A 23,460-nucleotide genomic window follows, 5' to 3' on the forward strand; every position below is an offset into this window, starting at 1 on the left:
TCCATAATGAATTCAAAGGTTGGGAGGAAGCAAATGGGGTGCTTTGGACACAGAACATAAAATAGTACAGGCCCTTTAGCCTACAATGTTGTGCCATCTTTTAACCTACTCTAAGATCAACCTAACCCTTCCCTCCAACATAGCCCTCCATTTTTCTTTCATCCATGCACCTATGAGTCTCTTAAATGCTGCTAATGTATCTGCCTCTGCCACAACCTCTGGCAGAGTGTTCCAACCACTGTGTAAAAAGAAACATACCCCTGACATCCCCTCATTATACTTCAATCACCTTAAATTACGCCCCCTCTTATTAGCCATTTCCGGCCTGGGAAAAACTCACTGACTGTCCATTCTATCTATGCCCCTTTCCATCTTATACACCTCTATCATGTTACTCCTCATCCTACTTTGCTCCAAAGAGTAAAGCCCTATTCTCTCCTTGTCATGGCACCCCAAACAGAGATAATTCTGGAGTCTGACATTGACTGGATAAATGACATGGCTCAGTCATTGTGATGGATATTCACTGTCCAGAACCCACAGGGCCTTTTTGCCAAGCTTAGCTCTTAGCTTAGCAGGTGACTCTTCGCGGGGTCAAAGATTTGGGGTAAGTTAAACTTTCAATCAATATTCCTTGTTCAGCCTTTTGTTGTAAACAAGTGAACAATAGGGTCAACATTTGGCCATTATTTAATCAAGAGAAAACAATGGGGTCTACTTCAGCTTATATAATGCCCTGATTTAGACCATGTTTTATTGTATTAATATAGTTATGCTGTTGGGTAGTTTATTTTATGCAGATTTTCTCAAAGTGCAATGTGTTCCTTTAATTACATTATACAGTCCATTAATTCAATTGATAGACAACTTACGTTTGTTGAATTAGCCAATAGGATTTGGTTTGTTAATACTTGGCCTAAAAGATGCCCTGGAACTTTCTAGAGGGACAGGGAGAAGCCATTTTTGAGAAAGCTGTTAGAAGAAGAAGGGGAAAGATGGAAAATGGAAACAGACAACAAACAACAAACATAGCAGAAAAACGTGAATTCATTTTGAAGGACAGATATTGCTGTTGGAAAATCCTCGTGCAGACAATGGTCTCATGGAGAATGTACAGGTAACTTTTTCTTTTCTTCAATATTTTTATTAATTTCTTTCATAAAAGAATACAGAGTACAGTAGGATATATATATATATATATATCGATAATATATTGAAATCACAGATAAGGTGTAATTACCCCATATCCATATAAAATTAAATTTAAACATAACATTGAAAAGAGATAATTTTATTATACAAAAAATCTAAACCCACCACCAGAAAAAAAACAGCTGTTAGGTTAAAAAAAAGGAAGAAATCCTTAACTTATAGTAAAACATATTATTAGCCAACATCTGTGCTTAATAGCAAATCAAACATTTTGAAAATAATTCAAAAAAGGTCCCCACAATATTAAAAAATCTTGTCTAGGTTCAGAAATTGAACAGCGAACCTTCTCTAAATTTAAGTATAACATAACATCATGTAACCAATGAGTATGAGTAGGCGGAGTGGCATCCTTCCACTTAAGCAACAATGCCCTCCTGGCTATAAGAGAAATAAAGGCCAAAGTATGCAGCTCATGTGACTCCAAAATAATATCATTTCCTCCAACAATACCAAATAAGGCAAAGGATTAGGCTTAAAATTTATTTAAAAAACACTGAAAAAGTTTGAAATACTTCCTTCCAATATTTTTCAAGACTCAGACAAGTCCAAAACATATGGACTAGTGAAGCTTCTCCATTATTACATCTATCACAAAAGCGAGATATATCCAAATAAAAAGGAGACAACTTATCTTTAGACATATGGACTCTACGAACCACTTTAAATTGAAGAAGGGAATGACGGGCACATAACGATGAGGTATTAACCAATTTAAAAATTTCATTCCAAGTGTCCTCAGAAATTGAAATCTGTAAATCTTGTTCCCAAAGATTTTTAATTTTATCTAAAGGAATAGTTCTCATTTCCAACAACATACCATAAAGATTAGATATAGATGCATTATGGAAGGGTTTCAAATTAAAAATTATATCAAGTAAATTTTTATCTGGACTCTTAGGAAATGTATGTACTTGAGAACGCAAAAAGTCTCTAATTTGTAAATATCGAAAAAAGTGAGTTCTCAGTAGGCTATACTTAATTGGCAGTTGTTCAAATGAAGAGAGACTATCTCCAACAAACAAATCATGAAAACATTTAATACCCAATCTATTCCACTGTTTAAAAACTACATCAGACATAGAAGGTTTAAAAAAATAGTTTAAAAAAATGGGACTGGAAAGTGAAAAACTCAATAAACCAAAATATTTTCTAAATTGTACCCAAATCTTCAAAATGTGTTTACCTACAAAATTATCAGTTAAGTTACTTAAAGATAAAGGAATTGAGGATCCGAGAAGAGAAATGATAGAGAATTTATTAACAGAGTTAGCTTCTAAAGAAACCCAGACCGGACAGTCCTCTTGATTAATATAATATAACCAAAACGTAAGATTCCGTATATTGACTGCCCAGTAATAAAACCTAAAATTGGGTAAGGCCAAACCTCCATTCTTTTTAGCTTTTTGAAGATGAACATTATTTAATCGAGAAATGTTATTTTTCCATATACAAGATATAATAGAACCCAAAGAATCAAAGAAGGATTTAGGAATAAAAACAGATATGGCCCAAAATAAATATAAAAATTTAGGCAAAATATTCATTTTAATGGAATTGATTTGGCCAACGATAAAGAGAGGGATGACCAATTTGAAAGTGCCTTCTTATCATAATTTAGAAGTGTAAAAAAAATTTCTTTAAAAAGGAATTTATAATTCCTAGTAATTGTTGTGCCCAAATAAGTAAATTGATTTCTTACAATTTTAAAAGGAAGGTTAGTATTAACTAATACCAAATTATTCAAAGGAAAAAGTTCACTCTTATGAAAGTTATGTTTATATCCAGAAAACTGACTAAAGCAAGAAAGTAGATAAGGTAAAGAAGACTCCTCATTAGAAATGTAGAGCAAAAAGGTCATCAGCATAAAGTGAAACTTTGTGGGTAATACCCCTCCTTAAAATACCAGTGATATCATTAGTTTCCCGGAAAGCAATAGCTAAAGGTTCTAAGACCAAATCAAAAAGCAAAGGTCTCAAAGGACAACCTTGTCCAGTTCCACGATAAAGTTTAAATGGTTTAGAGTACTGAGAGTTAGTAAGAACCTGAGCAGAGGGAGATAAGTAAAGTAATTTAATCCATTGAATAAGATCGGGCCCAAAGTTAAGTTTTTCTAAAGTTTTAATTAAATAATTCCATTCAACCCGATCAAAGGCTTTCTCAACATCTAAGGATATCACACTTTCCAAAATCTCTTTAGAAGGTGAATAAGTAACATTCAATAAACGACGAATATTAAAGTGGGAGTATCAATTTTTGATAAATCCAGTCTGATCATCAAAGATAATAGATGGCAAAATATTTTCAATCCTACGAGCCAAAAGTTTAGATAAAATTTTAGTATCAACATTAAGTAAGGAAATAGGTCTATAAGAAGAGCATTCAATTGGGTTCTTATTCTTTTTAAGAATAAGCAAAATAGAGGCTTCATAAAAAGATTGTGCCAACTTACCTAATTTAAAAGAGTCGGAAAGGACTGAATATAAATGAGGTATAAGCAAAGAGGAAAAAGCCTTCTAAAATTCTCCAGAAAATCCATCAGGACCCGGAGCCTTCCCCAAGTGCAAAGAGTGAACAACTTTGGCAATTTCCTCATAGGAAATAGGTTGATCCTACAATTTTTGAATATCAGAAAGTGTAGGAAGGTTTAATCAATCTAAAAAATATTCATTAGAGTATTATCTATAGGAGGATCAGAAGATAACTTTTAAATAGCTAGTTAACCTTGGAGAAAGCTTGAGACACCTTGTCCTTGGATATTTATTTGTATTTCACTTGGACTGTGTTTTCAGGCAGAATTGTTTGGTACCCTGAGTAAACGGAGTGAAGCAAACCCAGACTGACTACGCAGCAATGAGCTCCTTCGATTATCTGCACATTTCAGGCTAATATATGTGTAATGGGCTCTTTTCTTTATTTTGTTTGTTGTAGTTTAAAATATTTTGTCAATGCAACTTTAATCTAAGCTTATATTGGTGTGAGTTAAATTATTGCATTCTGGCGAACAGTAAATTTGCATGGGTGGTCAGTGTTCATACAAGTAACAATCCTACTTTTCCTTTTATTCAAACTGTTATGTTTTGTATTTACCCAAATTATATTTACCCTAGATACGTTTATTTATTGGAAACGGTCTTCTCATCATTATTCTCATGCACTGAGTTATGTCGCTGTTAGTTTGTATTCACAGTCATTACGAGCCTGTGGTGAGAGGGTTACTTTTAATTACACAATGAGTTCACCTGGTCTGACGAATGTAACTAAAAAATATCAAATGCGTCTGAAGTCACCAAACAACAAAAAACAGATAGAAATGTTAGAGAGAGCAAATCTAAATGTCAGGAATGGCCAAGGAATGACAGAAAAACAGAGTGACTAAAATCCATTCCTCTGCTTTCAATTCCTGTGACGGATGACTTGCTTGTATACAACTCATTGCTATGTCTTTTTAGCTTATCGGAATTGTACCTGTATTTTGGAAATCATCTGTGCTTTAGAAATTATTCATACTTTGAATATCTTTTACAAGATAGAAATCCTGTGAGTTTTGAATGTATTTTAAGAATTTTATCCAAATTTAAAATGTGTATCACAAAATAAATGAATTACATTTAAACTACTTTGTTAGTTGGAAGGTGGGAGGGGGGAGGCACTGTTCAAATAGTGGGTACTGGCAGCTAAGCTCGCTGTGGAGGATCTAGCCTTTGAAGAGTAGGTGGCTACAGTATAACCTCCCTTTGGTGAGGGTACCCATAACTATCTCTGTTGGATAGGTTTTAAGATCTTCATTTGAGTTCAGAATTTTATAGACAGCAAACACAATACCATCACACTATAGTCATAGTCATACTTTATCGATCCCGAGGGAAATTGGTCTTCGTTACAGTTGCACCATAGATAATTAAATAGTAATAAAACCATAAATAATTAAATAGTAATATGTAAATTATGCCAGGAAATAAGTCCAGGACCATCCTATTTGCCCAGGGTGTCTGACCCTCCAAGGGAGGAGTTGTAAAGTTTGATGGTATTAAACTATTAGTTGACTTCCTATGATGCTCAGTGTTGCAACTCGGTGGAATGAGTCTTTGGCTGAATGTACTCCTGTGCCCAACCAGTCCATTATATAGTGGATGAGAGACATTGTCCGAGATGGCATGCAACTTGGACAGCATCCTCTTTTCAGACACCACCGTGAGAGAGTCCAGTTCCATCCCCACAACATCACTGGCCTTATAAATGAGTTTGTTGATTCTGTTGGTGTCTGCTACCCTTAGCCTGCTGCCCCAGTGCACAACAGCAAACATGATAGCACTAGCCACCACAGACTCGTAGAACATCCTCAGCATCGTCCGACAGATGTTAAAGGACCTCAGTCTCCTCAGGAAATAGAGACAGCTCTGACCCTTCTTGTAGACAGCCAAATCAGTGCCAAATGGGTGTAATGAGAATCTTGATGTTAGGGATATTATTACTTTCAATCTATGCCCCATAGTTAATGATATACCACAATGTGGGTACTTATAATTTAGCATGTCTTAGCATACAGTGACTTCTAAAAAGTATTCAACCTTCTTGGAAGTTTTCATGGTTGGTTGTTTTACTACTTTGATTCGCAGTGGATTTAATTTGGCTTTTTGACACTGGTCAACAGAAAATACTTTTTCATGTCAAAGTGAAAACACTGCAAATTGGTTTAAATTTATTACAAATATTAAACACAAAATAATTGACTGCATAATTACTCACCCCTTCAAGTTAGTATTTAGTAAATGTACCTTTGGCAGCAATTATAGCAGAGTCTGTGTGGATAGGTCTCTATCAGCTTTGAACACCTGGGCTCCGCAATTTTTCCCCATTCTTCTTTACAAAACTGCTCAAGCTCTGTCAGGATTTCATGAGGATCATGAGTGAACAGCCCTTTTCAATTCCAGCCACAAATTCTCAATTGGATTGAGGTCTGGACACTGACTTGGCCACTCCAGGATATTAACTGTGTTGTTTTTCAACCATTCCTGTGTAGCTTTGGCTTTATGCTGGAGGTCATTGTCTTGCTGGAAAACAAATCTTCTCCCAGTTCTCTTGCAGACAGCATTAGATTTTCCTCCAGGATTTCCCTGTATTTTGCTACATTAATTTTACTCTCTACCTTCACAAGCCTTCCAGGGCCTGCTGCAGTACAGCATCCCCACAGCATGGTGCAGCTGCCACTACGCTTCACGGTAGGGATGGTGTTTTTTTGATGATGTGCAGTGATTGGCTTATGCCAAACATAGCATTTAGTCTGATAACCAAAAAGCTCAACTTTTGTTTCATCAGACCATAGAACTTTCTTCCAGCTGTTGTTAGAGTCTCCCACATGCCTTTTGGCAAATTCTAGCCAAGATTTCATGAGAGTATTTTTTCCCCAACAGTGGCTTTCTCTTCACAAACAACAGGAATTCTGCAGATGCTGGAAATTCAAGCAACATACATCAAAGTTGCTGGTGAACGCAGCAGGCCAAGCAGCATCTATAGGAAGAGGCGCAGTCGATGTTTCAGGCCGAGACCCGACGAAGGTCTCGGCCTGAAACGTCGACTGCGCCTCTTCCTATAGATGCTGCTTGGCCTGCTGCATTCACCAGCAACTTTGATGTAAGTGGCTTTCTCTTTGCCACTCTCCCATAAATCTGCGACTAGTGAAGCACTCAGGCAACAGTTGTTGTACGCACAGTCTCTCCCATCTCAGCCACTGAATCTTTTAAGTCCTCCAGAGTTGTCATAGTTCTCTTGGTGGCCTCTCTCACTAGTCCCCTTCTTGCACACTCGTGCAGTTTTTGAGGACGGCCTGCTCTAGGCAGATGTATAGCTGTGCCATATTCTTTCCATTTCTTGATGATTGACTTGACTATATTCCAAGGGATATTCAGTGACTTGGAAATTTTCTTGTCTCCATCTCCTGATGTGCTCTTCAATAATCTTTTCGTAGCGTTGCTTGGCGTGTCCTATTGTCTTCATGGTGTAGTTTTTGCTGGGATACTAACTCACCAGCAATTGGACCTTCCAAATTCAGGTGTATTTTTACTACAATCAATTGAAACACCTTAAAACAATACAACAAAAACAAGAAAACTTCAGGGGTGGAGGTGGTGAATACTTTTTATAGGCACTGTATCTAGGCTTAGCAGAATTTTTTTATATCCCCATTAAAGTCTCCTCTCAATTATTCTGTAACAAGGTAAACAATCACACTATGGCTAAACTTTCCACTGAATTAAACTTTATTATCCTTGGCAACATTCTCCTGTATCTTCTCTGATCCCTCTCTTGCTATCATATCCTACCATTGTGTGATGACTAGACTACTCTCAGCCATGTTTTATGTACATGTCTACAAAGGTGGCATGTCTTTTCCAAATTTGGAGCTTTGCCATAAAACACATCTAGGCCTCAGTTCAACCCATTAATTAAATTTCTCCTACCGTCCAGAAATAGCACTCAACAGCAGGGAGACTGGGTTTAGCCACTCCATATGCTATCACTGATAGGAAGAGTTTCCATGCACATCATTGGTTAATGTAGCAGTGTGTCAAAGCTGAGGCCAACCATAGCAGGGAGTATGAGGGCATGGTTCCTTCTTTTACTCCATCTAATTCGTTCTTCCCAACACACACACACACCCCTTGTCAATCAGTATGACTAATCATGTACGATTTCTTCCACTTGGAGTCTGGCCTTGAGATAACATCCTTAATGTTAAACCTGGTTCAGTTAAAGTAGGTAAGGAACAGCAATCAGATAATTCAATTACACCAGTTAGATAAGTCTCTAAAAGAGCAGGCTTTCATCTTGCAAAGCACCAGCATGGAAACTGGTAACTTAAGATGGTGAGTTATTAAGATGTATACTAAAGAATTTACTGAACAGACACAAGTAGATGTGACAACAGTGACCCAGCAGAGGTCACTGAAGGACCAGTTCACATTTTAACTCAAAGATCACAGAATTATCTCTTTTCAGCTTCCTCTATTATAAAGACAAAATAATTTGCCTATTCAATCTTTCTTTCTGAGGTTGCCAGCTCTGACAACATTCTTGTGAAAGTCCTGTGGACTCCAGGCAGTACAATTACATGTTTCCTGTAACACAGTAACCAGATTTGTAGACCATGTGAAGCAGTGGTAAAATTAGTGTTTAGTACAGTTTTATCATATGGGCCAAACATGGGCAGATGAGACTAGCTCACTGGGCAACACGACTTGACATGGATGAGTGAGCAGAAGGGCCAGTTTCAATGCTGTAAGACTCTATGACATTCCTTGCTTTTATAGTCTATTTCTCAGCTAATAAGTGAAAGTATCTTACAAGACATTATACCACTTTGTCAATCTGTTACTTTGAGGAGTTGGGGACATTCATGTGTTCCTTCATACCTCTGATTCTTCCAATTTATCATGCACTCATTTGATCTGTAGCTTCTCCCCAAATACATCACACATCTCCAAATTCAAATCCATTTGGCAATTTTCTAACAAACTGACCAGACTGTTGATAACATTCAGTTCTCCAAAATTTTCCTTCTCACCATCAACCATATAGCTTATTGTTATATCATTTTAACCTTCTTTATCTTACTTGCATCTAATGTCTCAATCATACCACAAAATGAGAGATTAAGGCAAGTCCAAATTCCACTGATTCCACCTAACCATAGTTGGGCAGATGGGACTAGCTCACTGGGGACTCAACCATCATCCATACTCAGCCATAGCCCTGTGCTGTCTAGCATTGAACTAATTTTAGATCTAATTTGCCACTCTCCTTTAGATCTCCATGGGCTTTCACTTTTTTAAATGAGTCATTGATGTCTGTACCTGGAAGAACCTTATAAAACCTGGAGTCCTATATGGCAGTTGCTAGAAAATAATGAGCATGTGTAAAATAGTACAACCATAGCTGACAAGGGAAGTCAAAGCTATTGCAAAAGCAAAAGAAAAGGCACACAATACAGCAAAAATTAGTGGGAAGATAGAGGATTGGGAAGTTTTTAAAAACCTACAGAGAGCAACTAAAAAATCATTAGAAGGGAAAAGATGAAATATGAGCGCAAGCTAGCAAATAATATCAAAGTGGATGGTAAAAGTTTTTTCAAGTATGTTAAAAATAAAAGAGAAGTGAAAGTGGATATAGGACTGCCAGAGGCAGGAGAAATAATAAAGGGGGACAAAGAGATGGCTGATGAACTAAAGGAGTATTTTGCATCAGTCTTTATTGTGGAAGACACTAGCAGTATGCCTGATGTTGTAGTGTGTGAAGGGAGAGAAGTGGGTTCAGTCACTATTACAAGAGAGAAGGTGCTCAAAAAGCTGAAAGACCTAAAGGTACACAAGTCACCCGGACCAGATGAACTGCACCCTAGGGTTCTGAAAGAGGTAGCGTTTAAGATTGTGGTGGCATTAGAAATGATCTTTCTAAAGCCATTGGACTCTGGCATAGTGCCAGAGGACTGGAAAATGGCCTTTGTCACTCCACTCCTTAAGAAAGGAGGAAGGCAGCAGAAAGGAAATTATAGACAGTTAGCCTGACCTCAGTGGTTGGGAAGATATTAGAGACAATTGTTAAGAATGAGGGGATGGAGTACTTGGTGACACAGGGCAAGATAGAACAAAGTCAGCATGGATTCCTTAAGGGAAAATTCTGTCTGACAAACTTGTTGGAATCCTTTGAGGAGATTACAAGTAGGATAGATAAAGGGGATGCAGTGGATGTTGTATATTTGGACTCTCAGAAGGCCTTTGATAAGGTGCCACACATAAGGCTGCTTACCAAGTTAAGAGCCTATGGTATTAAATGAAAGTTACCAACATGGTTAGAGCATTGGTAGGAGGCAGCAAGTAGGCATAAAAGGTTGGCTGCCAGTGACTAGTGCTATTCCGCAGGGGTCGGTGTTGGGACCACTTCTTTTTATGCTGTATATAAATGATTTAGATGATGGAATAGATGGTTTTCTTGCCAAGTTTGCAGATGATATGAAGATTGGTGGAGGGGCAGGTTGTGTTGAGGAAATGGGTATGATGCAAAAGGACTTAGACAGATTAGGAGAATGGGCAAGGAAGTGGCAAATGAAATACAATGTTGGAAAATGTATGGTCATGCACTTTGGTAGTAGGAATAAATGTGCAGACTATTTTCTAAATGGGGAGAAAATCCAAAACTCTGAGATGCAAAGGGACTTGGGAGTCCTTGTGCAGAACACCCTAAAGGTTAACTTGCAGGTTGAGTTGATGGTGAGGAAGGCAAATGCCATGTTAGCATTCGTTTCAAGAGGTCTAGAATACAAGAGCAGGGATGTGATGCTGAGTCTTTATAAGTCACTAGTGAGGCTTCACCTTCAGTACTATGAACAGTTTTGGGCCCCTCATCTTAGAAAAGATGTGCTGGCATTGGAGAGAGTCCAGAGGAGGTTCACAAGGATGATTCCAGGAATGAAAGGGTTATCATATGAGGAATGTTTGATGGCTCTGGGTCCGTACTTGCTGGAATTCAGAAGGATGAGAGGGAAGCTCATTGAAACCTTTAGAATGTTGGAAGGCCTAGACAGAGTAGATATGGAAAGGATGTTTCCCATGGTCAGAGAGTCTAGGACAAGAGGGCACAGCCTCAGGATAGAGGGGCAACCTTTCAATACAGAGATGCACAGAAATTTCTTCAGCCAGAGGTGGTGAATTTGTGGAATTTGTTGCCAGATGCAGCTGTGGAGGCCAGGCCGTTGGGTATATTTAAGGCAGAGATTGATAGGTTCTTGATTGGTCAAGGCATCAAAGGTTACGGGGAGAAGGCCGGGAACTGAGGCTGAGGAGGAGAAATAAAAGATCAGCCATGATTGAATGGCGGAGCAGACTCAGTGGGCCAGATGGCCTAATTCTGCTCCTATGTCTTATGGTCTTATGGTCTACTCTGATGTGTGATCACTGGAAGTATGGACTGCAGATTATTTGGGTTCCTGACTTTTCTTGAATTAGATTGGAAGGAATGAGTGGCAAGAAAGGTTTTCAGAGAATTGTACAGTACAACCCATCAATCAAACCAGTCAGCATCCTGTCCTATTATCTCCATCATTCAGCAGTTAGTCTCCAGCCCTCTATGCCATAGTGACCTAAGTGTTCACCCTGGACACTTTTGAAGTGCTGGAAGTGACCCAGCTTCAACCATTCTCTTCAGGAGTACATTCCAGATACTTACCACTCTCTGGTGTAAAATATCTTCCTAATATCCTCTCTGAATATTTCCGTTCTTACCCTAAACTTCATTCCATTAGTTTTATTTGTCTCTGATACAGAGAAAGCTTTCTACCTAATCTATACCCAACCGAATTTTATCTACCTCAATGTCTACTCTTAACCACCTGCACTCTAGCAAGGAAGTCATGGGTTTTCCAGACTCTCCTCATAACTACTCCATCCTAGGGAAAATTGTGGTGAATATTCTCCACATACTCTCCAGTTATTATAACATTCCTATATTTTGGTGACTAGAACTGCACTCAGTTCTCCAGCTGAAGTCTGACTAACATTTTATTAAATTGTTATATATATTTTATTATCCTTACTTCTGTTTTAATTTCTATATCCTGATTCTGACCTGGATTCAAACAAATTTTGCAAGCTGTGTAATGAGATACAACTGTGCCACTGCCAACTGGAAATTCAATGTTTCTTTAAACACTTCCTCCGAGAATTGCAGATATATTTTCCTAAACATATAAATTTGGATTGAAAACACAGTTGTCACTTCACTGGTAACACAAATATGCTTTCTCCTTATTGCTTTTTTCCCCAGGTAGTAATCTTAGAAAGATCTCCTTGAACACCATAATTAATAACTGAAGAAAAAAAAGTCACAATCAGCAGCAAATAATTATTTCCTAAGGATCCATAAAAGTTTTATCCAAGAACAGCTACAATCACTTAAAATATATCACTGGTATTGGCCCTTTTTAATTGATGACTGATAACAGCAACAATTAATAATTACAATAATGAAATGAAGTAGCATGGGTCTAAATTATATCATCACTGATAAATTGTGTACATCCATATCCTTTCTCCTGTTTCAAAAATTGCTCTAATGACCAGAACTCAAATGAGCCCGAAAATTACATTGAATGCAAAAGCATGGCAAATTGTTGGGATCAAGTCACATAATTTTGGTTAAGTTCTCAAAGGTGATTCTCTCTCCAACCCTCCTTTCCCCAAATATCTTTCTTTAATAAGTTTCAATGCAAAAATTGATGAGAAAGATCAAATGTCTTTGATTAAATCAAAAGCCTTCAAATGCCTTTGAAGACACTAAAGACTGCAGATGCTAGAATCTAGAGAAAATACAAACTGCTGGCGGAACTCAGTGGGTTGAACAGCAAATGTTAGTACAACAGGATTTGTCGGTATGTAGGTCAAAACTGCAAGGGTATCTTACTTGACTGAGCTAATAATAAGGGTTGCTTGAAAACAAACAAATAAATATGCTTATAAGTGTCCTTAGTCACAGATTTGTTTACCACAGAAACAGGCTCTATGGAGTACTTTATCATTACTAAAAATTGCATTTATCTATTACTAGTCCATTCATCTGCATTTAGTCCGTAGCTTTGGCAATTAGAGTGCTTGTTTAGATGCTTCTTAATTGTTGTAAGTGTTCATCAGTGTGCGTTCCACATTTCAACCATATTCTGCAGAAAAATTCCCCCCCAGATTTCATCGAAACTTCCCACCTCTCAACTTATATTTGTTGAGAGGTAGGAAGTTAAAACATGTTCTTGTTTTAGAGACTGTCACCATGTGAGAAAGAGTCCAACAATCCATCCCCTATAATAATTTTGTATACCTCTGTTTGGTTACCCCCTCAGTCTCTGCCACTAACAGGCGTTTCAGTTATAAGCATACTCAATCTATCCTTATGATTGAAATGCTCCAATCTAGGCAACTTCCCAGTCAATCTCCTCTCTACTCTCTCCAGTGAAAGTACATCCTACCAATAATGTGGCAATCGGTACGTATTGCTGTCATAACGTCACATCCCTTCTCTTATATCTCTATACTATTGCTGATCGCAAGCAGGCTTCTCACATGCATGTGCACTCCATTATACCTTGCAGAATCATCCACAACATACAACTCAAAATGTTCCAACACTCCAATTTTACATGTTATATTCTACACAGCTGTACCAGTTTAGTCTCCTCAAATCCATCCTTCCTGAACACCAATGGAGGACTTTAAAAAAAGGGAAAACTTGTAAGCTAGCAAAAAAGAATGATAGAGCAGGAAAGCTACTCAAGAAGAGAAATAATTAGTCTTGTTTGTCAACATTCCTCCTCAAGGTCATGTGATTAAATGTTCTTGTTATTGTAAAATAGTGTATCCTCTAATTCAATAACAATGTAAAACTATATGTAATAATCTGAATGATTAATAATGCAAGATAACATAAGGGTCAGGAAGTCAAATGGTAGATTTCAGCTCAATAATCTAATTGATTAACAATAGTAATATATCAACAGCAAACAATAGTGCCAGATACTGCTCAATGATAGTCTATAAGCACTAGTTCTGTAAATCTAAGTCAGATCCCTAAAAATATCCTGTGAATATTAACAGGTTTGATTAAAATATTTGCTGATCAATTCTGTTGGCACAATACATGAATCTTAAAAGAGAACCTGGCAGATTGCATTTCAGTTATTCATATGTGGTGAATACAAGGACCAATTTATAAGAATTAAATTACATTCATTATCAAACATTGATTTATGTTACACTGTGAGTATCTCTCCCTGCTTAGTTTCCCAATTAAGGAGAATCATTTGAATGTTGAAAATAAATGTAAGGTAATTAAAGTTAATTCTCCTTAACTAAATTAGCAGTTAATTGCACAATTAAATGGGCTTACATGTGCATTCTTCAGTATATCCACTCTAAGCAATACTGCAAATTAAAATTAATTAAAATATATGAAGTATTTGTAAAACAATGGACTGTGCCTCCATGGCAATTCAATTCAGCAAATGAATAGGAAACAAAGTGAGATAAAGGCGTTGCCAAACTAATAATACATTTCTGGTTACATGATAATAAAGTGTTTCTTAAAATTTCTATGTGTCTTAGCTGGTGAATGTAGAAACTACTTACTGTTTTCATCAGCACTGGCAATTCAGTGCTTCCTATTTTTGCTGTGTTTTACCCATTTCTGGGCATATTACACAAGTATTTTTACTCCTGATTTCAATATTTTATTGCAGCATCCCACCAAAGAATTTAAAACTGTTACCACTGCCATGATCTTGCACATTTCTGGGTATTGCTTCTGTGCATTGAGATCAGGGAAAAAAGACATCATGAATACAAGAATAATAAGACTTTGCAGTAAACATTTTCATTTAGCTGCATAATTTTGAGACTATTATTTCAGAATGAGTGTAGCATAGTTTTGTCAAAATTTATGATAAAACAATGGTGAATTTTTAAGGTACAATAAAATTAGCTTTAGTTTTCACATGTACAAGACATGCAGTGAAATGTACTGTTTGCATCAAGGATGTGCCAAAGGCAGCCTGCAAGTGTCTTCATGCTTCCAGCGTCAACACAGCATGCCCACAACTTACTAACCCTAAATCGTATGTTTTTGCAACGTTTGAAGGAAACCAGAGCACCAGGAGAAACCCATGCGGTCACGAGAGAGAACATATAAGCTTTTCATAGACAGCAGCAGGAATTGATCCCTAATCTTACAGCTGGCACTGTAAAATGTTATATTAACCACTATGCTACCACGCCACCCTCATTTACAGCTCCAGCAGCCTGGAGTCAGAACACGGGTTGAAATCCCAACATGATAGTTAGGGAATTCATATTTTAATAATTAAATATTTAATTATTTAAACTAATAATAAGCTACTATCACTACTAGCAGCCGTGAAACCAGCAGATTACCATAAGACCCTATCTAGTTCACAGATGTCCTGCAGAGAAGCAAGTCTGTCATCTTTATTTAGTTTGGTTTATAAGCAACTCTGGACCTACCTCAGTTCTGGAACGAACAATAAAGTAGTAAAGTCTTCTGGGCGTGAATTTTGGAAACACAGCTAAGTGATTGTTTGAAGTTCACTTCCGTAAATGATAATAAATGCTAGACAATACATAATTTTAAATTGTTTATTTGATAGATTGTTATTCAAAGTGTTAATAGAAAATGAGACAACGGTGAATATATAAATTAGGGCACACACAAATCATTTCATTGAATGGGAAGCTAACAATACACTCCTATTCTTATCTTGCTTTTCATGTATTTATGTACTGTAAGGGGATGGAGTAAATTTGATGTCTGTGTAAATTGAAGGAGCAGAGATGTGAAAGATATGAAATTAGGGGGATACCAACTTTTTCCAGTAGCCAATACCTCAGGATCAAGCATCTCAAAGATAGCTTTACCAGCTTCTCTCATAGGCAAGCACATGCGTGGATAAGTTAGCGTTGTTTAATCCAGTGCCTGCCACCATCTCCTGAATCAGACAAAGCAAGGTCCTACAATGTGGTTGTGTGGGGCAACAGTAATAATTAAATAGCTAGCAAACTGAGCAAACTAAAATATAGCTATGAGATTTGCTGCATGACAAAGTCAGATTCCAGTGGATTGGATGAATATATTCAAAAAAACATTAATGGGTACTGATTTGCATTGCTGCAGTTAATAGGATTTGACATTTTAAAATGCACTCACTGTCCATTATGCTTGAGGTCATGTCATTGAACTTCTTGCAGTACTACATAAAGGTCCCTGCGGCTTGACTCCTGGCATTGACTTCAGTATTATAATAAGGCAATAAAGTACCTCACTCTCTTTCACCTTTGTGGCCAAGACCCATAGTACAGCAACTAATATTTTAAGCCTGAGGTTTTGGGATTGCACCACTGTTGGTTCCCAGTTTAGTTTCAGAACCTGCACCAGTCACAATGCACTTCTCAGTTATCACAATACAGTTTGTGTGAACTAGCAGTTTGCAATATTGTGTACATTACAAGATTAACACATTCATATATACAGTAAGGGCTTTTCTGACTGTACATCTTGAGACATCCTAAAAAGGAACATGAAAGCTACAATATAAATGGAAGCTTTTTTCCCTTTTTTTTTAAAAAAGCAAACCAGATTACAATTACACTTGCCACTTAACAGGTGTTCAAATTTCAACATCAACTTCTGTGTGGACTGCAATGTTCCGACAAGAACTGTCCTTTGTTATTCAAATAACAAGACATGGGTAACAAAGGACATTAAGGACATCCCGAAAGCTAAAAAGAGGGCATTTAGAGATGGACATAGGGAGGAGCTGAGGGCAATACAGAGGGACCTGAAAGCCAGGATCAGGGAGGCTAAAGACAGGTACAGGAGGAAGCTTGAGTGGAAACTCCAGCAGAACAACATGAGAGAGGTCTGGAGGGGGATGAAGACCATCAATGGGTTCTGGCAAACTAGCAACAGAGGAGCTGAAGGCAGTGTGGACAGGGCCAATGAACTTAACCTGTTCTTTAACAGATTTGACATTGTGGCCACTGTCCAACCTCCACATGAGCCATCTGTTGTCGGCCCCCAACCAACACATATCCCACTCTCCCCTCCTACCCCTCCTCACAGTCCCCCACCCTGCTGTCATGACTATACCCCTCCCCCACACGAAACCACCACGGTGGGCTTTACAGCAGAATAGGTGAGAAGACAGCTGAAACGTCTCAACCCAAGCAAGGCTGCGGGACCGTTTGGTGTCAGTACCAGGGTGCTCAAAGCCTGTGCCCCTCAGCTATGTGGAGTACTTCACCACGTATTCAACCTGATCCTGAGGCTCCGAAGGGTTCCTGTACTGTGGAAGACGTCCTGCCTCGTCCCTGTGCCGAAGACGCCGCGCCCCAGCGGCCTCAATGACTACAGACTGGTGGCATTGACCTCCCACATCATGAAGACCCTGAGAGAGACTTGTTCTGGAGCTGCTCCGGCCTATGGTCAGGCCACACTTAGATCCCCTCCAGTTCGCCTACCAGCCCCGACTAGGAGTTGAGGATGCCATCGTCTACCTGCTGAACCGTGTTTACGCCCACCTGGACAAGCCAGTGAGCACTGTGAGGGTCATGTTTTTTGACTTCTCCAGTGCGTTTAACACCATCCGCCCTGCTCTGCTAGGGGAGAAGCTGACAGCGATGCAGGTGGATGCTTCCCTAGTGTCATGGATTCTTGATTACCTGACTGGCAGACCACAGTACATGTGCTTGCAATACTGTGTGTCCGACAGAGTGATCAGCAGCACTGGGGCTCCACAGGGGACTGTCTTGTCTCCCTTTCTCTTCACCATTTACACCTTGGACTTCAACTACTGCACAGAGTCTTGTCATCTTCAGAAGTTTTCGGATGACTCTGCCATAGTTGGATGCATCAGCAAGGGAGATGAGGCTGAGTACAGGGTTACAGTAGGAAACTTTGTCACATGGTGTGAGCAGGATTATCTGCAGCTTAATGTGAAAAAGACTAAGGAGCTGGTGGTAGACCTGAGGAGAGCTAAGGTACCAGTGACCCCTGTTTCCATCCAGGGGGTCAGTGTGGACATGGTGGAGGATTACAAATACCTGGGGATACGAATTGACAATAAACTTGACTGGTCAAAGAACACTGAGGCTGTCTACAAGAAGGGTCAGAGCCATCTCTATTTCCTGAGGAGACAGAGGTCTTTTAACATCTGCCGGATGATGCTGAGGATGTTCTATGAGTCTGTGGTGGCCAGTGCTATCATGTTTGCTGTTGTGTGCTGGGGCAGCAGGCTGAGGGTAGCAGACACCAACAGAATCAACAAACTCATTCGTAAGGCCAGTGATGTTGTGGGGATGGAACTGGACTCTCTCACGGTGGTGTCTGAAAAGAGGATGCTGTCTAAGTTGCATGCCATCTTGGACAATGTCTCCCATCCACTACATAATGTACTGGGTGGGCACAGGAGTACATTCAACCAGAGACTCATTCCACCGAGATGCAACACAGAGCGTCATAGGAAGTCATTCCTGCCTGTGGCCATCAAACTTTACAACTCCTCCCTTGGAGGGTCAGACACCCTGAGCCAATAGGCTGGGCCTGGACTTATTTCATAATTTACTGGCATAATTTACATATTACTATTTAACTATTTATGGTTCTATTACTATTTATTATTTATGGTGCGACTGTAACGAAAACAAATTTCCCCCGGGATCAATAAAGTATGACTATGACTATGACTATGACTATGAAATGCTATCCAATGACCAGTGCTGGTAGTTTGACAACCGAGAAAGAAAGATAACAAACTTTAACCTGAATGATATATACAAAATGGAAGAGGTACATAAAATGTATCTGGAGTTTTGTGCTGTTGGTGACAACTTCGCACGCATTGCTATTTCAACTGGGACATATCAGATTTGAGAGAATCTACAAAGAATGTTGACATCATGACCACACAATAGAGTTAGCATAACAACACAAATTTTACTTGAAATTCGGGGTCACAGTAAAGAGGCTTTTATTTTCAGCAGCATTTCTTGTGTGTCAGGTACTGCAAGGAATGTAAGCCCTCCCCAGCCTTAGCTTTCCCATTTTGTCTCACCATCAACAACATCTTGGAAACATACCTCTCTGTATTACCTTAATACCACTGACTATTCCATTAGATATTTCTCAGTTTCAGTTTCTAGCCAAATTTCCACTTCCAAACTAATTTCCTGTTCTTACCTGCTGCTTTGGCCTTGTTCTTTCTGACTTCACATGGCAAACAGCGTGGATACATTTAAGACTTCAAGTTGGTAGTACCGACAGATATTTACCAGTTTTCATTAAAGACTTTTAGTGAGATTAAAGCTGTACCTTTAGCATTTGCTGAATGAGATTTGAGCCAATGCAGTGCATTTTCACAATCGCTATGATTATTCAGAATGAAAAGGTTGGAGAGCACTTTATCTGTGAATTGCTTGTCAGGGTCCACAATCACGTCCTTGTTAGTCAATTTTTTATCAGCTCCTGTGGGACATGGAACCTTCATAATAGAAAATAGAATTTTAATCAGCCTTAATGTTTTTAAATTTACTTCAGCTATACCTTTATTCATTAAACACTGGTGCCAGCTGTGCACTTCTTCCACCCATCACCAGGAAAGCTGATCTCTCCAGATGACCATATTGTCTTCAACATGATATCTAGCACTGTATCACTGGAGGGTGGGGGTGAGGGAGCAATAATGTCTCTGCAGGCCATTTCCCTGTCCAGGCAACTACAGAAAACACTATGCTTTCAAAAACCCTTTGATTACATGTACTGAAATTGCTTAACTTGTATCATCATTGTGCTCTTTATTCTCAATCACTTGAGAAGCTGGTAACAATTATGGAGCTACTCAGCTAATTTCACTTGATAAAACACACTGCAGGGAAAACTGTCTCCACCCTCATAGTAAAACCACACTTCCCACCTCTCATCTGGATAGAAAATTAGATACAAGGCCCACTCCATTCTTGGAGAAAAGAGGTTACAATTATTTCAAATAAATGATAATGTGATTTGAAATGCACAACCTATAAAGGTAACAAAATCAGATTCCATTGTAATGTTAATTAGACACAAATTTTAAGAACACTAACGTCTAGGGAAGTAGATAGGATATAGCACTAAAGTGGTCTCAACTCTTAAAAAGGCATGATTGCCCAAATAGACTTGGGTACAATAATATTCCACGTTTTATGTCACAATTAAAATCTCTGTGCCACAATGTATTAAAATAGATTACAATGTGTATGTGAATGAAATCCTCCTGCATTCTGCAGTTATCAGTACATGCATCAAACTTATTTTTTGAATATGAACACTGTTAATTTATTCCATAAGTAAAACACATATTCTATATAATAAGAATTAATAGGATTTGTGTGATAGCAATAATTATAAAAAGTTTCATAAGGTAATATCATGTTGACTCCTCTGTTACATCTAAAACTAATTTTTTGATTTTTCAATGTGATTTCATTTATTTCCTTCTATATGAGTGAATAGCTAAAAATACATTGATAGTGGAGTTTTTGGATAAAGCTTTCCAAGCAAATGCAAATTCATTCACATTTTGCAGTCTTAAGTTTTTATTTAAAATACTGCATCCTGTAACTTCTAATTTCATGGATAAACATTCTGTTAATGAGCAATTTCTTAGTTTCTTCTTTAATGAGTTGAGCTCAGAATCAGAATCAGAAGAAATAAAATAAAATTTAATATCACTGGCATATGTCGTGATATTTGTTTTTATGGCAGCAGTACATTGCAATACATAACAATAAAAACTGAATTTATATATATGTACACACACACACACACACACACACACACACACACACTCCACCAGCGGACTGGGAGCTCGAGAGTGTTCCTATCCTGACATCGGTGGTGGGGAAAATGCTAAAGTCAGTTATCAAAGATGTGATAACAGCACATTTGGAAAGCGGTGAAATCATCGGACAAAGTCATTATGGATTTGTGAAAGGAAAATTATGTCTGACGAATCTCATAGAATTTTTTGAGGATGTAACTAGTAGAGTGTATGGGGAGAACCAGTGGATGTGGTATATTTGGATTTTCAAAAGGCTTTTGACAAGGTCTCACACAGGAGACTAGTGTGTAAACTTAAAGCACACGGTATTGGGGGTAAGGTATTGACGTGGATAGAGAATTGGTTGGCAGACAGGAAGCAAAGAGTAGGAATAAACGGGACCTTTTCAGGATGGCAGGCAGTGACTAGTGGGGTACTGCAAGGCTCAGTGCTGGGACCCCAGTTGTTTACAATATATATTAATGACTTAAGACAAGGGAATTAAATGCAGCATTGCCAAGTTTACGGATGACACGAAGCTGGGCAGCAGTGTTAGCTATGAGAAGGATGCTAAAAGGATGCAGGGTGACTTGGATAGGTTAGGTGAGTGGGCAAATTCATGGCAGATGCAATGCAATTTAATGTGGATAAATGTGAGGTTATCCACTTTGGTGGCAAAAACAGGAAAACAGATTATTATCTGAATGGTGGCCGATTAGGAAAAGGGGAGGTGCAACGAGACCTGGGTGTCATTATACACCAGTCATTGAAAGTGGGCATGCAGGTTCAGCAGGTGGTGAAAAAGGTGAATGGTATGCTGGCATTCATAGCAAGAGGATTCGAGTACAGGAGCAGGGAGGTACTACTGCAGTTGTACAAGGCCTTGGTGAAACCACACCTGGAGTATTGTGTGCAGTTTTGGTCCCCTAATCTGAGGAAAGACATTCTTGCCATAGAGGGAGTACAAAGAAGGTTCACCAGATTGATTCCTGGGAAAAGGGATCAGGGGGGTATGGAGAGAAGGCAGGTACAGGTTTCGAGTTGGATGATCAGCCATGATCATACTGAATGGCGATGCAGGCTCGAAGGGCCGAATGGCCTACTCCTGCACCTATTTTCTATGTTTCTATCACCACTGGGATTACTCTGGCTTTAACCTTCCACATCCCTTCTATCTGCTCTTTCAAGCCCTGGTATTTCTCCAGCATCTCATATTCTTTCTTCCTGATGTTACTGTCATTCAGGATTGCCATTTCTGTTCCTTATCCAATATTACTATGTCTGGTTGGTTGGACAGTACCTGCTTATCTGTCTGTATTTGGAAGTGCAAAAGAACCTTAGCTATGTCATTCTCCACTACCTTCTTGCATGTTCCCTATTTTGACTTGGGAGTGCCCAATTCATACTCAGCTCTGACATTCCTATGCACAGTTCTTGCAACTGGATTGTGCCATTCAGTGTATGCTGTTCCTGCCTGCATCTTGCTCCCTGCATCCTGCTACTATGTGCTGGATGGTTTGCAGTGTGCAGATGATTGCAATCCAGCCTGTCATTCCACCCCTCGGACATGTGTCTCTCTCTTTGGAGGTACTTTGATGTTGCAGCCTTCCTTGTGTCCTCATTGTGGCTTCCATGTGCCTGCAGGATCCCCAGATATTTGTAGCTGTCCTGTACATCTGGTATGTGGCCTTCAGGTAAGTTGACTCCTTTAGTCTTGATGATTTCCCCTCTTACGACCATCTTGCTGCACTTTTCCAGTGCAAATGATATCCTGATGTCTCTGCTGTACACCCTTCTCAGGTGAATTAGTGGCATACATTACATTTCTGGCATACAGCTTGGTGTCATCCATGTACAGGAAGTGGCTGATGGTCACTCCACTCTTGAACCTGTATCCATATCCACTCTTCAAGATGATCTGGCTGAGGGGGTTCAACCCTATGCAGAACAGCAGTGGGGATAGTGCATCCCCCTGGTATATTCCACATCTGATGCGACACTTGTGCTATTGGTTTTGAGTTAACTTCTAGCATTATCCTCCCATGGTCCATTGAGTTCTTGATGAAGATCCTTACTGTCTTGTTGACCTTGTACAGAGAGAGAGAGGCACTCCAGGATCAATGCATGGTGCATTGAGTCGTATGCTTTCTGGTAGTTGATACAGGCTATGCTTAGGTTGGTTTGCCTGGTCTTGGAGTTTCACATTACTGCTTTGTCTACCAGTAGCTGATGCTTGCAGCCTCTGGCTCCATTACCAATCCCCTTCAGAGCAGGGCTCAGGAATTTACACACATGTTCCTTCAGCTCAATGGCTATGATGCCTGATAGGAGCTTCCATGTTGTTGACAGGCAGGTTATAGGCTGGTAATTTGACAATGTTGCTCCTTTGTGAGGCTCCTTCATTATGAGTACTGTACTGTTCTTCCTTGAGTTAGCCAGCCCGGGTGGGAGCCTGCCTCAAACAGCTGGTTCTTTTGAGATGCCGGCTGGGAATGTAATGCAGTTAGTTTCTTCAGCCAATAGGCATGGATCATGTCAGGCCCTGGTGACGTCCAATTGTTCATACTTGCTACCCATTGCTGGACATCTACTGCTGTGATGGTGACTGGTTCTTCCTCTGGGAGATTGCAAAGCTTGCAATGGTCTTTCAGCCATTGGGCACTGCTGTTATGTGATGCTTCTTTCTCCTGTATGCTCTTCCAGTACTCCTCAGTTGCTGCTTTGGTTAGTTCAGGAATTGTTGTTGCCCTGGAACTATGCAAATACTTTTCCTGGTTCTTTGGAGAAGAGTGCATTTATTTGCTTGGCCTCTGTGTCCTTCGTGTACCTCTGTAGATTGGTAGCCA

General features: G+C 39.1%; 1 protein-coding gene across 1 annotated transcript in view; it reads right to left on the bottom strand.

The window, feature by feature from the left end:
* Positions 1-23,460, bottom strand: part of cfap61 (cilia and flagella associated protein 61) — a 187,128-nt gene that overhangs the window by 48,964 nt on the left and 114,704 nt on the right. The window contains exon 20 of the mRNA XM_063055117.1: positions 19,129-19,297. Within this exon, the coding sequence (XP_062911187.1) occupies positions 19,129-19,297 (169 nt within the window). The remainder of the gene's footprint in view (positions 1-19,128; positions 19,298-23,460) is intronic.

Source organism: Mobula hypostoma, chromosome 8 (assembly GCF_963921235.1).
Source record: "Mobula hypostoma chromosome 8, sMobHyp1.1, whole genome shotgun sequence".
Lineage (NCBI taxonomy): Eukaryota > Metazoa > Chordata > Chondrichthyes > Myliobatiformes > Myliobatidae > Mobula > Mobula hypostoma.